Here is a 14,725-nt window from a genome sequence, read left to right on the forward strand (position 1 = left end):
TACATAAGAGCCTGATTACAGTCAGAGGAGTTTTCTTAAGAAAATGTTTTATGAGCTAACAGGTATTCTTTAAATAGCCATGAAGTGTTGTAATAGTCAATCATTACCTCCACCTAAATAAATATTGGGTAGACTCAGCCTCATGGAAGCATTTTCAGCAAGATTCAACATGAGTGTCCAAGGTAAGTCAATATTTTTAATTTCATTTGTTTTATATATTTCTGAGGCAAAATTGTAGAGTAAAATAATTTTAGAAAAAAGATTTATATATCGCTGTTGTTGGCATTGGATGCTATTTTCCTGGAGGTAATTAACAGTTCCCTATGTTTCATATATATATATATATATATATATATATATATATATATATATACACACATCAGACAGTTTCATCAAATAGTCTCAGATATTTATTTTCTGGTTGACTAGTAATAATTGTCCATTCTGTGTCAACTCAACTAGATTTTTCCCCCCTTTACTTATTTTTTCCTGCTTAAAAAAAAGCATAAATGAAGAAGAAATCCAAAATATTAAATCTTATGAATTAGACTGCCTCAGTGTTTGTTTTTTCTGTCAATAGATTGTAAAATCAAATGTATGTGCATATGAAACATGATGGATGAGGATGCAGAAATCGCTGTTGTTGGCATTGGATGCCATTTTCCTGGAGGTAATTAACAGTTCCCTATGTTTCATTATTTCTACACGTCATGATTTTGGCCTGAAGTGTATTGGCATTGAATATGTTCTCTTGTGTTTTAGGCGAGGGACTTGAAAACTTCTGGCGAGTCCTCCTTCATGGAGAGAACTGTGCAGTTCAGATCCCAAACGACAGGTTTAATCTCTCTCAATGGTACGATCCGGATGAGAGTAAGGCAGGAAAGACACACACAGCAAAGGCAGCACTTATCGATGGGTAAGTCTTCAATTAATTTGGCCTCGTAATAAGAGCTTATGATGTTCACTTATGTCTGTCATGTTCAAATACAGTCAAAATGATACACGAGCGTTGGTCACGGACCCTCTGAAATAAGTCATTAAAAAGTGTATGAAAAGCTTATTTTTCCAACACTGACACCAGCAGATAGGAACAAAAGTTAAAGTGGGAGGCAGCTGCCTTTATTTCAGATAAATACTGTTCTTTTAAACTTTCTGTTCATTAGAAAAAGAAAACAAATGTTTTACACAACTGTTTCAACATTGAAAATAATCATAAATGTTTCTTGAGCAGTAAATCCTCATCTGAGAATGATTAGTGAAGGATCATGTGACACTGAAGGCTGGAGTAATGATGCTCAAAATTCAGCTTTGATCACAGGAATAAATGACATCTTAAAATATATTCAAATAGAAAACATTATTACGTTATTTTATATTGTAATTAATATTTCACAATATTACAGCTTTTTTGTATTTCTAATAACATAAATGCAGCCTTGGTGAGCAGAAGAGACTTCTTTAAAAACAGTAAAAAATCTTACCGCTCTAAAACTTTTGACCAGTAGTGTATACATTAGAAGTAAAAGGTGGAAATTATATTTTTGCATTATTAGCGGTGTTCTCCTTTTAGAAATTACGGAGACCAATGGTTCTTGAGGTCAGAAAAGTAATACAAATGTTAATCGGTGAATTTTCTGGTGAATTTTCACTGAAAAACTACACAAGAAAAGACATTTTATGAGGAGGTGGGGCAGAGTACACATGCAATGTGATCACTAACCGTGCCAGAAAGCAGAACAACAACTTATAATGAGTCTGGGTCTTACCTTATTCAATGAAGAGGGACAATCGAGCCAACCGTGCCTAGTATGAGTAAACCCTTACAGAACAGGCACAGGCAAAGTTTGTTTCAGGATAAATGTCTCAATGTGTCCAAATGTATCTTAAGTCATAAATAATGTTATGTAGCTATTTAAAGGGTTTACATAAAAATGTTTAATCCATTGTTCAATCCAAGTGTCTGAATGGGTTTTGTAGGGTTGAGAATGTTTGAGCAGTGTTTTATAATTGTCATCAATCTGGCATTACCTTAACATGATATGAAAATGCGGCAATATGTATTGTTGATGTAAACGATATGATTTGCGATCGAGTTGTTTTATACAACGCTTAACATGCTGTATTCAAGATATAATTCACTCAAAAATCTGTCATCGTGTCCATCATGCCCACCCTCATGTCGTGTCGTTTTAACTTCCAAACACAAATTAAGACATTCTTGATAAAACCTGAGGGATTTCTGTCCCTCCATTTAAAGTCCATTTAAAAGATTCAATTAATGTCATGAAGGCATTGTAAAAATGATTAACAGTATCTAATCCAAATCCAAGTCTTCTAAAGGGACACAAACGATGGCTTATGATAATGTATGTAAACACGGACATTCAGATGGTTGCGTGACATGCAAAAACAGCATGAGTGAGAGAATGCAGAATTTAAGTTTCTGGATGAGCTAAACATTTGCATTTTGGGAATAGTCATTGTGACGAGCTTTCTTGCATTTAGAACTGTGACGGATTGCATTGATCATCTAAAGCGCGTGCACTCCTCATCATTTAAATCATCAAGATCACATTTTATTTTAATAGTATGATTGTTCAAAGCATTTAGATGGTTTATTCTTATATGTATAGTGCATTAATAGCGGGAGCACTGGCGAGAGAAAGCAGCTTGCATTGAAAGCGTGAGTAATGCGTGAGGGGAAAACGTTAACGCAGTTTCAAGGACATTACTACATTTAACAACTATATATAATGTTGAATATACGTAATGTATAATGATGCAATAGGGGAATATTTGTGGGTCCTGATAATAATACAGTAATAATAAAAATAAAAGAAACTCTTTATTTTGGCTTAAAATATTGTGATACGTATTATCTGTGAGAAAGACAACAGGAATTTGCTGATAGAGATCCAATGCATCAAAAACTTAAAAGCTGTAATTTATTTGGCAATACAAAAAAAATAATTTCTCAAGAATAAGATTCGGTTTTCCTAATTTTTCATAAAATCACACAGGGAATAAACTCTAAACTACATGTACAAAAATAAATAAATAAAACTGAAAATCATCCCAACCCAAAAAATTCGAATTCGGCTCGAAATCGGACAAAAATTGCACAGTGTATGCCCAGCTTTCCCGCAGCGACAAAATCTTTAGTACAAATAACATATTAGTTCTACACGTTATATTAACAGCATCAATCACTATTTGCACTTAGAAGAAACAAGATGCTATTTGTTGCGATTTATACTTGAAAACAGTGTCTACCATTATTTACGCTCAGTATACAGAGAATGTCCATTTCTTTACAAATAGCATAAATAGTCACTTGCTTATTAAATTTAGCTGACATATGCTTGTGAAGCATTATAACCGTGATGCCTGAGTTGGACCCTGGATAAGTTTTGACATACCCTGATATTTGTGCTTTTTTTAGTTGGTTATAAACTTATTAATGGCTAAAATCTCATTACAGTCCTGTACAATACGGTATTCAGCACAAACTGGGCTACAACAATTTGTGAACAACATGTGAGCAACTTTTGATAACTGGATCTCCTTGTAGAGATCTTTTCTTCAAAACCATGTGAAAATCATCCTGCCCATCCATTCATATAAAAATCATATTGATTTACATTTTGTAAAACACTTTTTGTTTACTATAGTAGTTTATTTAGAAAATATATATTTAACAATATAATCCAAATATCTCAATCAGGTTCAATGTTGTTTGAAGCCCACTGACAAGTATATACTTTCCTGAAGAAAATAAGTCATACAGGTTTGGAATTACATTACGAGAGGCTGAGTGGTGATGGAATTGTCCTTTTTGGGAAGAAATATCCCTGTAGTATCTGAATTAACAATAACTCCATCATTTACCTTTTCTGTGTAGCTTCAATGAGTTCGACCACAAGTTCTTCGGCATCACTAGCACTGAAATAACGAACATGGACCCTCAGCACAAACTTCTGTTGCAGTGCACCTACAGGGCCCTAGAGGATGCTGGGATGCCAATGGAAAAGGCCAGTGGATCACGAACAGGAGTATATTTGGGTAACATACAATCTTAATATAATTTTATATGTTATACAGTGGGGATCAAAAGTTTGGGCACCAAGTAAAAATGTGTATTAATGTGCATAAAGAAGCCAAGAAACGATGGGAAAATCTCCAAAAGGTATCAAATGACATTAGACATTCTTATAATATATATAAAAAGTTTCATTTACACTTTCAAAAGTTTTGGGCACCCTGCAGAGTTAATACCTAACAATCAGCACCATGGGTTCTTCTAAGCAGTTGTCTAGAAAACTGAAACTGAAAATAGTTGACGCTCACAAAGCAGGAGAAGGCAATAAAAAGATAGCAAAGCGTTTTCAGATGCCAATATCCTCTGTTGGGAATGTAATTAAGAAATGGCATTCATCAGGAACAGTGGAAATTAAAGCAAGATCTGAAAGACCAAGACAAATATCAGACAGAGCGGCTTGCAGGATTGTGAGAAAAGCAAGTCAAAACCCACGTTTGACTGCACGATACCTCCAGAAAGATCTGGCAGAAACTGGAGTTGTAGTACACTACTCCACTATAAAGAGATACTTGTACAAATATGGTCTTCAAGAAAGAGTCATCAGAAGAAAACCTCTTCTACATCCTCAACACAAAAATCAGCGTTTGAAGTTGCAAATGAACATATAGACAAGCCTGATGCATTTTGGAAACAAGTTCTGTGGACCGATGAGGTTAAAATAGAACTTTTTGGCAGGAATGAGCAAAGGTATGTTTGGAGAATAAAGGGCACAGAATTTAATGAAAAGAACCTCTGTCCAACTGTTAACCATGGGGGTGGATCGATCATGCTTTGGGGTTGTATCGCAGCCAGTGGCACTGGGAACATTTCACGAGTAGAAGGAAAAATTGATTCAATAAAATTTCAGCAAATTTTGGATGCTAACTTGATGCCCTCTGTGAAAAAGCTGAAGTTAAAGAGAGGATGGCTTCTCCAAATGGATAATGATCCTAAAAACACCTCAAAATCCACGGTGGATTACATCAAGAGGCATAAACTAAGGGTTTTGCCATGGCCTTCACAATCTCCTGACCTCAACATAATTGAAAATCTATGGATAGACCTTAAAAGAGCAGTGCGTGACAGACAGCCCAGAAATCTCAAAGAACTGGCAGACTTTAGTAAGGAACAATGGGCAAAGATACCTCAAACTAAAATTGAAAGACTCTTGGCTAGCTACAAAAAGCGTTTACAAGCTGTGATACTTGCCAAAGTGGGCAGTACAAAGTATTAACTCTGCAGGGTGCCTAAACTTTTGCAGACAGCATTTTTTTGTTTTCTGTTATTTTGAAAGTATAAATGATGGAAATAAAATCAAACTTTTTTTGACTTATTATAAGGATGTCTAATCTGTCATTTGATGCCTTTTGGAGATTTTTTTTTTTGGGGGGGGGGAAGTAACTTTTTTTAAGTAACTTTTGGTGTCTTTAAAACCCAATGTAAAAAAGCATATGCAATAACTGCATGGAAAGTACATTCAGAGCAACCTCTGGCTAAGATAAGTTGCTAATTAGCACAGATTTTCTCAGTAATTCCCTGTTTCACAAGAGGGATGTAACTTGTCCTGACCTCAATATGTGCACTTGTACTACAGCTAATTGCTGGTAGCCTAATTGAAATGTTGCTTGTCTGAGCCTTGCAACTATTGTTGCCTTGAGCACTGCAACAGGTTGGACTGTAATAGGTTTACTGTAAGTGTTTATGGATAAAACACATATTGCTAGCTAACATGGCTAACATTTTTTGTTTGCTTATTTTCAGGCCTAATGAACAAAGACTTTGAGCTGGCAAATGTGAGGATTAATCCAAAACACATAGACCACACCAATGGCACTGGTTCCGCTATGAGCATAGCTGCCAACCGCATCTCATACATATTCAACTTCACTGGTCCCTCCCTGTCCATTGACTGTGCCTGCTCCTCATCGCTCGTCGCCCTTCACTTAGCTTGTCAAGCCATAAAACAAGGTAGTCTTCAAAATATGTGTCTAAACCATGTGGATCAACTTATTAAATGGATAGTTCACCCAAAAAGAAAAATGTGATGTTTATCTGCTGACCCCCAGGGTGTGTTTGTTTCTTCAGTAGAACACAAATGAAGATTTTTAACTCAGCCGTTGCTCATATAATGCATGTCAATGGGGTGTATTTCTATGAGAATAAAAAACAGACAATTAGACATACAAATCCATATTAAACCCTGTGCCTTGTGGCGACACATTGATGTCTTAAGATACGAAATGATCAGTTTGAAGAAACAAACAAACCTAAATCTTGGATGCCCTGGGGGTAAGCAGATAAATATCAAATTTCTCCCTTTAAGAAGATTGTCCATATACTCTGTATTTGAAGCATGCTTATATACAGTACTGTGCAAAATACATTAGATGCTTTATGCTTCATGTATGTTTTGCTTAAAGGGTTAGGTCACCCAAAAATGAAAATTCTGTCATTAATGACTTACCCTCATGTTGTTCAACACCCGTCAGATCTCCGTTCATCTTCACACACAGATGAAGATATTAGTGTTGAAATCCGATGGCTCAGAAAGGCCTTCATTGACACCAATGTAATTTCCTCTCTCAAGACCCATAAAGGCACTAAAGACGTCGTTACAAAGCCCATCTCACTACAGCGGCTCTACAATCATTGATGAAGACACCAGAATAGTTTTTGTGTGCAAAATAAATAAATAACAACTTATATAGTGATGGGCTTATTTCAAAACAAAGATTCAAACCACTATGAATCAGTGAATCGATTCATGATTCGGATCGCGTGTCAAACTGCTAAAATAATGTGACATTGGCGATCCGAATCATGAATCGATTTCCTGATTCATAATGGTTTGAAACTTTGTTTTGAAATTGGACCATCACTAAGTTGTTATTTAGGGTTTTTTGCGCACAAAAAAATATTATCTTCGCTTCATAGTGAGATGGACTTTTAAAAATATCTTTAGTGCCTTTCTGGGTCTTGAGAGAGGAAATGACATTGGTGTCAATGAAGGCCTTTCTGAGCCATCGGATTTCAACACTAATATCTTCATCTGTGTCTGAAGATGAAAGGAGGTCTGACAGGTGTTGAACGACATGAGGAATTAATGACAGAATTTACATTTTGGTGTGAACTAACCCTTTAAGTTTGCTATTAGAAATATTAATTGTTGATTTTCAAGCAATCCTTTTGCAATTACTGTAATATTAAAAGTCAGTCCACAGCAGATGGTACTGTATGAATAACACTGAAACAGTACATCTGAAAACTTCTAACTAAATGAATGCATGTGTATTAGGGAAATAAATGGGGGGGGGGTCATATTTCTTATCTTTATATCTTAGTCTTTATCTTAGTAAAAATTATGATTAAGCAAGACAAGCTATAGCACCTTGTTTCTAAATTATATTGAATTAATCAAACAAATTATTAGCCATTAGGCTCACCCCCTCTAAGTTTTGTGGTTGTCTGCTTTCCACTCAACAGGAGATTGTGATATGGCCTTGTGTGCCGGTGTGAGCTGTATATTGGAGCCAACGCTTTTTGTGACTCTCTCCAAGGCAAAAATGATCTCCACTGATGGAACGAGTAAACCTTTCAGCAGCAAAGCTAATGGATATGGCAGAGGTGAAGGATGTGGGGTCGTTCTATTAAAGCCTCTGAAAAAAGTAAATAAAATGATTCTCATATAAACACAACACTATGACAGCAATGTAATGATGCGAGAAACAAACATATGTTGTCTGTATTTTGACAGGCTTTTGAAGACCATGATCATATTTGGGGTATCATCAGCAAAACTGCAGTAAATCAAGATGGCCACAGCGTTAGTCCAATCACCAAACCATCCATGGTACAACAGGAGGAGCTGCTTAGAAAAATCTACTCAACAGAGACTGACCTGACTAGTGTCCAGTACATTGAGGCTCATGGGACTGGGACTCCAACTGGAGATCCAATAGAGGCAGGTAGCATCTCAAAAGTCATTGCCAAAGCAAGACCTCAAAAGTCAGGGCCACTCATCATTGGTTCTGTTAAGAGTAATATTGGACACACAGAATCTGCCGCAGGTGTTGCAGGGCTCATAAAGGTTCTCTTGATGATGCAGCACGAAACTATTGTGCCATCATTGTTTTATTCTGTGGAAAACTCCAGCATAGACGTTAAATCTCTCAATATGAAAATCCCCACCACAGCAGAAAAGTGGATCAGTGACTGCAGATCAGGGAGGTCAGCAGGAATCAATAACTTTGGGTTTGGTGGAACAAATGCGCATGCGATTGTCAGACAATATGTGCAGTCCAAAAAGCCAAAAGCTCAGCTGATAAGCAAATCCCATCAGTATTTTGTGGTCTCTGCAGCCTCAGAAAAATCCATTAAAAATATTATTGCAGATACGGCAGAACAGATCAGTGCAGGGAAAATATCAGATCTACAGTCTTTACTGTACACATCCGCATGTAGAAGAAGTCACTTGAAACACAAATACAGGAAAGTATTTCAAACATCCTCATTGGCAGATCTGAAAGAGAAACTTACCACTGCTGTGGAGAAAAAGCTTGTACCATCAAAAACAGACTCCAAGCTAGTTTTTGTGTTTTGTGGTAATGGTGTTACATATCAAGGTATGTGCAAGCAGCTCCTAAAACAAGAGCCAGTTTTCAGAGCGGAAATTGTGAAGATTGAAACTCTGTTGCAAAGCTATGGAGGTTTGAATCTGATAGAGATGCTGGAAAGAGAATCTGAGGAAAGTACAGAGCCGTCTGATCCAAAGATTGTCCAGCCTCTACTGTTTGCGATTCAGGTTGCTGTTGTTAACCTTCTGAAACACTGGGGCATCAGTCCTGATGCTCTTTTGGGACACTCTATTGGAGAAGTTGCTGCGGCTCATTGTTCTGGTTTGCTGTCACTTGAAGATGCAGTGAAAGTCATCCACTATCGCAGTTCTTTGCAAAGCACTGTGACAGGAGGGAAGATGCTGGTAGTCAGTAATATGGCTGTTTCTGAAGTCTTGAAAATTCTTCCATCTTATTCCGGAAGGGTTTGCCTGGCTGCTTATAACAGCCCTCAGTCATGCACCCTTTCAGGAGATGCAGATGACATTGACAGGTTGCAACAGAATTTGAGCAACTCACCCAAAGGAAAAGATTTGTTCATCCGTATTTTAGAAGTACCTGCAGCATACCACAGTCACAAGATGGATCCCATTTTATCCAAAGTGGAACAGAGTATAGGCTCATTGCAGGCACAGAATTTGGAGACAGAATTGTTCTCAACGGTGACAGGTGTTAGTTTGTGTTCCTCAGATTTTATTACTGGTGAATATTGGGCAAAGAATATCAGAGAACCAGTTGAATTTGAACAAGCTGTAAAATCTGCAGCTAAAAACAAAAGAAGTGTGGTATTTGTTGAAATTGGCCCAAGAAGATCTTTGCAGAGGTACATCACTGAGACTCTGGGAAATGACTTCACTGTGATTCCCTCAGTGCAGCCTGATAAAGATCACGAGACAATGCTTGCAGCTGTTTCCAAACTATTTGAGCTTGGGGTCAAAGTGGACTGGGAAATGTTCTACAAAGGTTTTGAGACTGAACCAATTCCCTACCCACGATACCAGTTTGATGATGTGAAAAGAGATGTCTTTGCTTCTCACTTACAGTTGATCAGTCCCACTGGAAACCATCCAGTAGTTACACAAATGGGTACAGACAGTTCAGTGTTCAGTTGTGATTTATCCTCTGAATCAGTGGCCTTCCTGAAGGACCACAGGCACAGTGGGGTTGCCATCATTCCTGGGGCATTTTATGCAGAGTTGGGTTTAGCAACTTACATGGAATATGCAAAACCTAAGGTTCCACTAAGTTCTCTGAAGCTCAGCATAACATTCCAGAGTCCATTAGTTTTTTCCCAGAATGCCCCAGATATAAAGGTACAGCTGGATCATTCAGATAGTTTGGCCGATAACACATGCAACTTTAAAATACAGTCTACTTCTGCAGTCTATGCATTTGGCACCGTAGAAGCAAAACCAGGTAGAACTCCTGAAGAACAGATCATTTCATTGGACTGTATTTCCAAAAGATGCACATCCCACATGACTTCTGAAGAACTCTACAAACTTCTAGGTCAAGCAGGATTTGAATATGGGTCTGTCTTCAGAAATAGTGCAGATGTTTATTGTGGGGAAGAATTGAGAGAGGCTATGTGTGTTGTGAAGGTCCCAAAGGAATTACTGCCTCAATTGCATGACTATCACCTTCACCCTGTGGTCTTGGATTACGTCATGCAAATTGTTCCTGCAACTATAAGGCATGACCTATCTACAAGACCCAAATATCCTGCACAAATTGGAAGCCTGAATGTATTTGAACCATTGGAAGAGGAGATGGTTGTATATCTGAGAGCAGTAAATGTGGGAGAAGATGATTTTGACCTGTGTGGTTGCTTAGCCAACAAGCAGGGTAGGGTGTTAGTTGAACTCAGGGATGTGAAGATCAGAATGCTAGGAAGTCGTTTCCAAGTAGTCGAGGAGTACTTCTTCCACAACGATTTCTGTACCATCTCTGAAGTCTCCACGTTTGATACACCGATTAAGGCACTTGTCTTTTCTGACAAGGTAGGAATTTCTGAAGCTTTGAAACAGTACTTAGACCCAACATCTAGATATGTGTCTTCTTCACACTGTAACATACTGTTGGAAGATGGAGCTGAACTTCTTTTGTCAAAACTGAAAATTTCAAGCATAAAGAAAAACTTCCAGGAAATTTTGTTCATGTGGGGTGATGCAGACCTAACCTCTCTCAAATCAGAGAACGTCTTGGACAGCATGGCGGGGTGTTGTGAGATTGTCCGAAAGCTTGTCGGATATCTCAAAGCACTTAATTTCCCAGGCAATATCAGAGTAATAACCTATAGGTCATCCGAGAGCATTGTGGACCACATAAACCCTGGGTTTGTTCTGTCAGGCATGATAAGAGCATGTGCTGCTGAGTTGCCAGAACTTTCCTTTCAGTTGATTGATGTAGGCTCTGCCACTTTTGAAGACAGCAAAGCTTTGGTTCAGGTCATCAGATCATACCCCTGTAACAAATATCCAGAGCTAGTAGTGAATGAGGGCAAAATTATCAAATCTGAAATCACCCGCACACCTTTGCCAACCATGGCAATCCCTTCAAGAAGTATCCACATGTTGGATGAAGAAGTCTTCCTCTTGCAGACATCCGACCCATATATAATGACAAAAGTGTCTGCAACTCCAAAGGATAATTCCACTGAACTGATTCAAGGAAAAAATATTGAGCTTCATCTCAGTAAAATCTGTGTTCATTCATCAGATTACTTTCCAGTCAGCATGTCTGACCTGAATTATGGTCAGACATTGTATTGGAACAAGCACACAAATGAAAAACATAAGCTCTTGGCCCTTGACTTCAGTGGCACCGTCACAGCTGTGGGTAAAGATGTCAGCAAATTTAAAGTTGGTGATCATGTTGTGGCTTGTTACCCTGTGGCTGCCACCACTAAAGTAGTTCTTCCATCAGCTGTTTGCTGCAAAGCAAAAAGGCTTCCATCCCTGAATGATGTACCTTGTGTCTCTTATTTGGTACTGGCTTGGGAGATCTTGCATGAGGCTTTACCCAAATCTAAACAGCAAAGGAAACTGGGCATTTTCTCCACTGTTCCTGACTCAGCTTTGATGAATGTGTTTATTGCTATTGCAAACAAATCCGGTTGGAACGTCAAAGTGAGCACGCAGGTCAATCAGCTGTCTTGTGATTTTAGTGAGGTTGTGGGAGCTGTTCTTCTACCCCCTTATAATGTACAAACAGCTGAAATAGCCAGCAGTGTTAGGGGCATTAAAGATGTTGTTCTTGTCTATGACAACCAGACAGAATTTCCATTCAATACTACAACAGTCCGAGGTACAAATGAGGTCCACTTCCATACCCTTCTCATGTCCCAGATAATGCAAAAAGTTGCTCTGCAAATGCAAATGCCACACGTCTACCATTGGGTGAAATCCATGCATTTGGACAGAAAGTCTATGTCTTTGGACACAACATCTGTTCAAAGAGTGAAATCTCAAGACACTGAACTTCTGTCTGTAAAAGGATCTGAATCATACTTCAGATGCCAGATCCTACCCATTATAGCCCTGAAAAGAGAAGTCAAGAATCAGCTTTCTGACATTCCAGTGATGCCCAAACACAGCCTATTCCAGAAGAATTCAGTGTATATTGTCACAGGTGGTCTAACGGGGTTGGGCTTTGAGACGGTAAAGTTCATTGCTCAGAAAGGTGGAGGAAACATTGTCATTCTGTCTAGGAGTAATCCAAACCCTCAGTTGCAACAAGAGATAAGTCAGATCAGTAGCCAATGGGGTTCTGTCATTAAGTCTCTGCCGTGTGATGTTTCTGTATCTGAGCAAGTGGACCAGACAATTGTTAATATTGGAAAACTTTTTCCATCCAGTCCCATCAAAGGGGTATTTCACAGCGCAGTTGTTCTGCATGATGCACTGATTGAACGTCTTGACAAAACTCTTTATGAGAAAGTCATGAGGCCAAAAGTAAACGGAGTGATTAACCTTCACCGTTCTACAATCCAGTGCAATCTGGATTACTTTGTGTGCTATTCCTCCATCTCTGCCTTCATTGGCAATGCCGCACAAACTAATTATGCTGCAGCTAATACATTCATGGACACTTTCTGCCAGTACCGCAGAAACATTGGGCTTTCTGGACAATCCATTAATTGGGGGGCTTTGAATCTTGGTCTTCTGCTGAACAAAGACCATTTCCAGAAATTTCTGGAGGCAAAGGGAATCATGCTTCTGGAGATTCCAGATATCCATGAGAGTTTTGAGCAATGCCTCTTGATCAACAAACCTCAACAGGTTGTATGCAAATTCAATTTTAAAAACAGCTGGAATAATATTCTCAGTCAGAACAAATCACTGCAAGTACGTTTGTTCAAAATAGTAAGTGAAGCTTTTAGTAAAGCTGGACTGAATTTATCTAGATCTGAACAACCCAACCAATCATCCTCACCACGTGACTATCTGAGGTCCATGATTAGTGAAACGACTGGGGTTGAGATGGATGAGCTGAATGATGATGTTCATCTTTTTGATATAGGCATTGACTCAATGTTAGCCATGACTCTGCAGAATCGTATCTTCAATGATAGAGGTGTGAATGTCCCTCTAGTGACTCTGCTGGATCCAAATAGCACACTGGCAACTCTCAATAAAATCCTGGAGGAGAACTGTGTAGATGAATATCAGAGTGAAGATTCCACATACTTTTGATTTGTATTTCTCAAAAGCAGTCTTGTTGTATCCTCAAAACAAGGACTTTCTTGAAAAGTCATGCCATTTCGATATGAAATGGGGGTTTATTTAGTAAAATAGTACTTTAAAACAATGCAATTCATTCAAATTAATTTAGCTTAAAAAGGATCATACTGGCAGATTTTCCAAATGTGACTAAATTTCCCTCCAGGTTCCCTCCATTCTGTTGAAATATTGTCTCTAACTGCTCCGTATTAACACCACATATCACTAACTTAGCAAATGGGGGTTCTGCAGACTGTGAACTTAACATTGTTCATCATTAACATTGTTCATGTTCTTAAGATCATACTAGGTTTAAACACGCATTCAGCACTTTACTTCAGTTTGAAAATTGCTTTCTGTATCTATTGTAATGTATTAAAATTGAATGAGTAGCAAATACTGGCATACTACCGATGATTAAGATGATGATTATTTTGTTTTATTATTTTATCTAGCTAAAGAGATCATGACAAACCAAAAACTGCTGTCTACAATGACAATTATAAAGAGATGTTAATAGATTATTCAGTGCTTGTACTTATGTATAAATTGAGTTTCTGTAGTAAATGCTAGTATCATGATATTTTACAAAGTATATTACAAATGCTGACTCGATAGGGCAAATGTCAATATGATATGATAATTTTTCAGTCAAACTATAATGAAAAGAGTAATTTTGTAATACATGGTAAAGTACTGTTGTGATTAGGAATTGGATGTTACTGTAATAGTATATGATGTGTTGGTATATATGCAGCAGCCTTGTTACCCAAGGCAATTATCTGAAAAATAAAGAAATGTAATGTAGAAAGTCATCTGTTTGTATTTACATTTTTTATATTCATGTATAAATATATTATATTTACTTATTAAACAGCTCTCTGTATACCTACTGGTTATATAATTAGAATATCATTCAAAAGTTTATTTATTTATTAAAAAATGAAACTATATAAATATATTACATTCATTCATTACACACAGACTGAAATATTTAAAAACGTCTCGGTTACGTATGTAACCCTAGTTCCCTGAGGGGAACGAGACGCTGCGTCGAAACGCTGTGAGAACGCCTCTGCGTGATTGCGTCGTGAAGCGCGTGTAGAACCAGTCCATTCAGGAGATCGAACGTCATCGACGTGGTGACGTAATCGACCGGAAACTATAAAGCATCCGCGAACACAAACAGAAACTAGCTTCTGAAACAGCCTGAAGTAAGTGATCACGGGCATGCCGGGAGTATGGCCAGGCGACGCAGCCGAGACGTTCCTTATCTGGGAACTCGAGCTGCGTCGAAACGCTGTGAGAACGCT

The 14,725-nt window shown here is 38.0% G+C and overlaps 1 protein-coding gene across 1 annotated transcript; it reads left to right on the forward strand.

Annotated features, from left to right (window-relative positions):
* Positions 1-612: 612 nt before the first annotated feature.
* On the forward strand, positions 613-13,385 carry LOC137049611 (mycocerosic acid synthase-like polyketide synthase). The gene is made up of 6 exons (XM_067428174.1): positions 613-670; positions 763-916; positions 3,902-4,062; positions 5,840-6,046; positions 7,562-7,743; positions 7,833-13,385. The coding sequence occupies exons 1-6, from the start codon at positions 613-615 to the stop codon at positions 13,383-13,385; spliced, it is 6,315 nt and encodes a 2,104-aa protein (XP_067284275.1).
* Positions 13,386-14,725: the final 1,340 nt, after the last annotated feature.

This window comes from Pseudorasbora parva, chromosome 2 (genome assembly GCF_024679245.1).
Source record: "Pseudorasbora parva isolate DD20220531a chromosome 2, ASM2467924v1, whole genome shotgun sequence".
In the NCBI taxonomy this organism is placed as follows: domain Eukaryota; kingdom Metazoa; phylum Chordata; class Actinopteri; order Cypriniformes; family Gobionidae; genus Pseudorasbora; species Pseudorasbora parva.

Bases quoted from the DNA above. Each gene is read 5' to 3' on its own strand.
- LOC137049611 (XM_067428174.1), top strand. From the start codon at position 613: ATGATGGATGAGGATGCAGAAATCGCTGTTGTTGGCATTGGATGCCAT. The intron at 917-3,901 runs GTAAGTCTTCAA...TTTTCTGTGTAG, and splicing joins AAGGCAGCACTTATCGATGG to CTTCAATGAGTTCGACCACA. The intron at 7,744-7,832 runs GTAAATAAAATG...GTATTTTGACAG, and splicing joins TATTAAAGCCTCTGAAAAAA to GCTTTTGAAGACCATGATCA.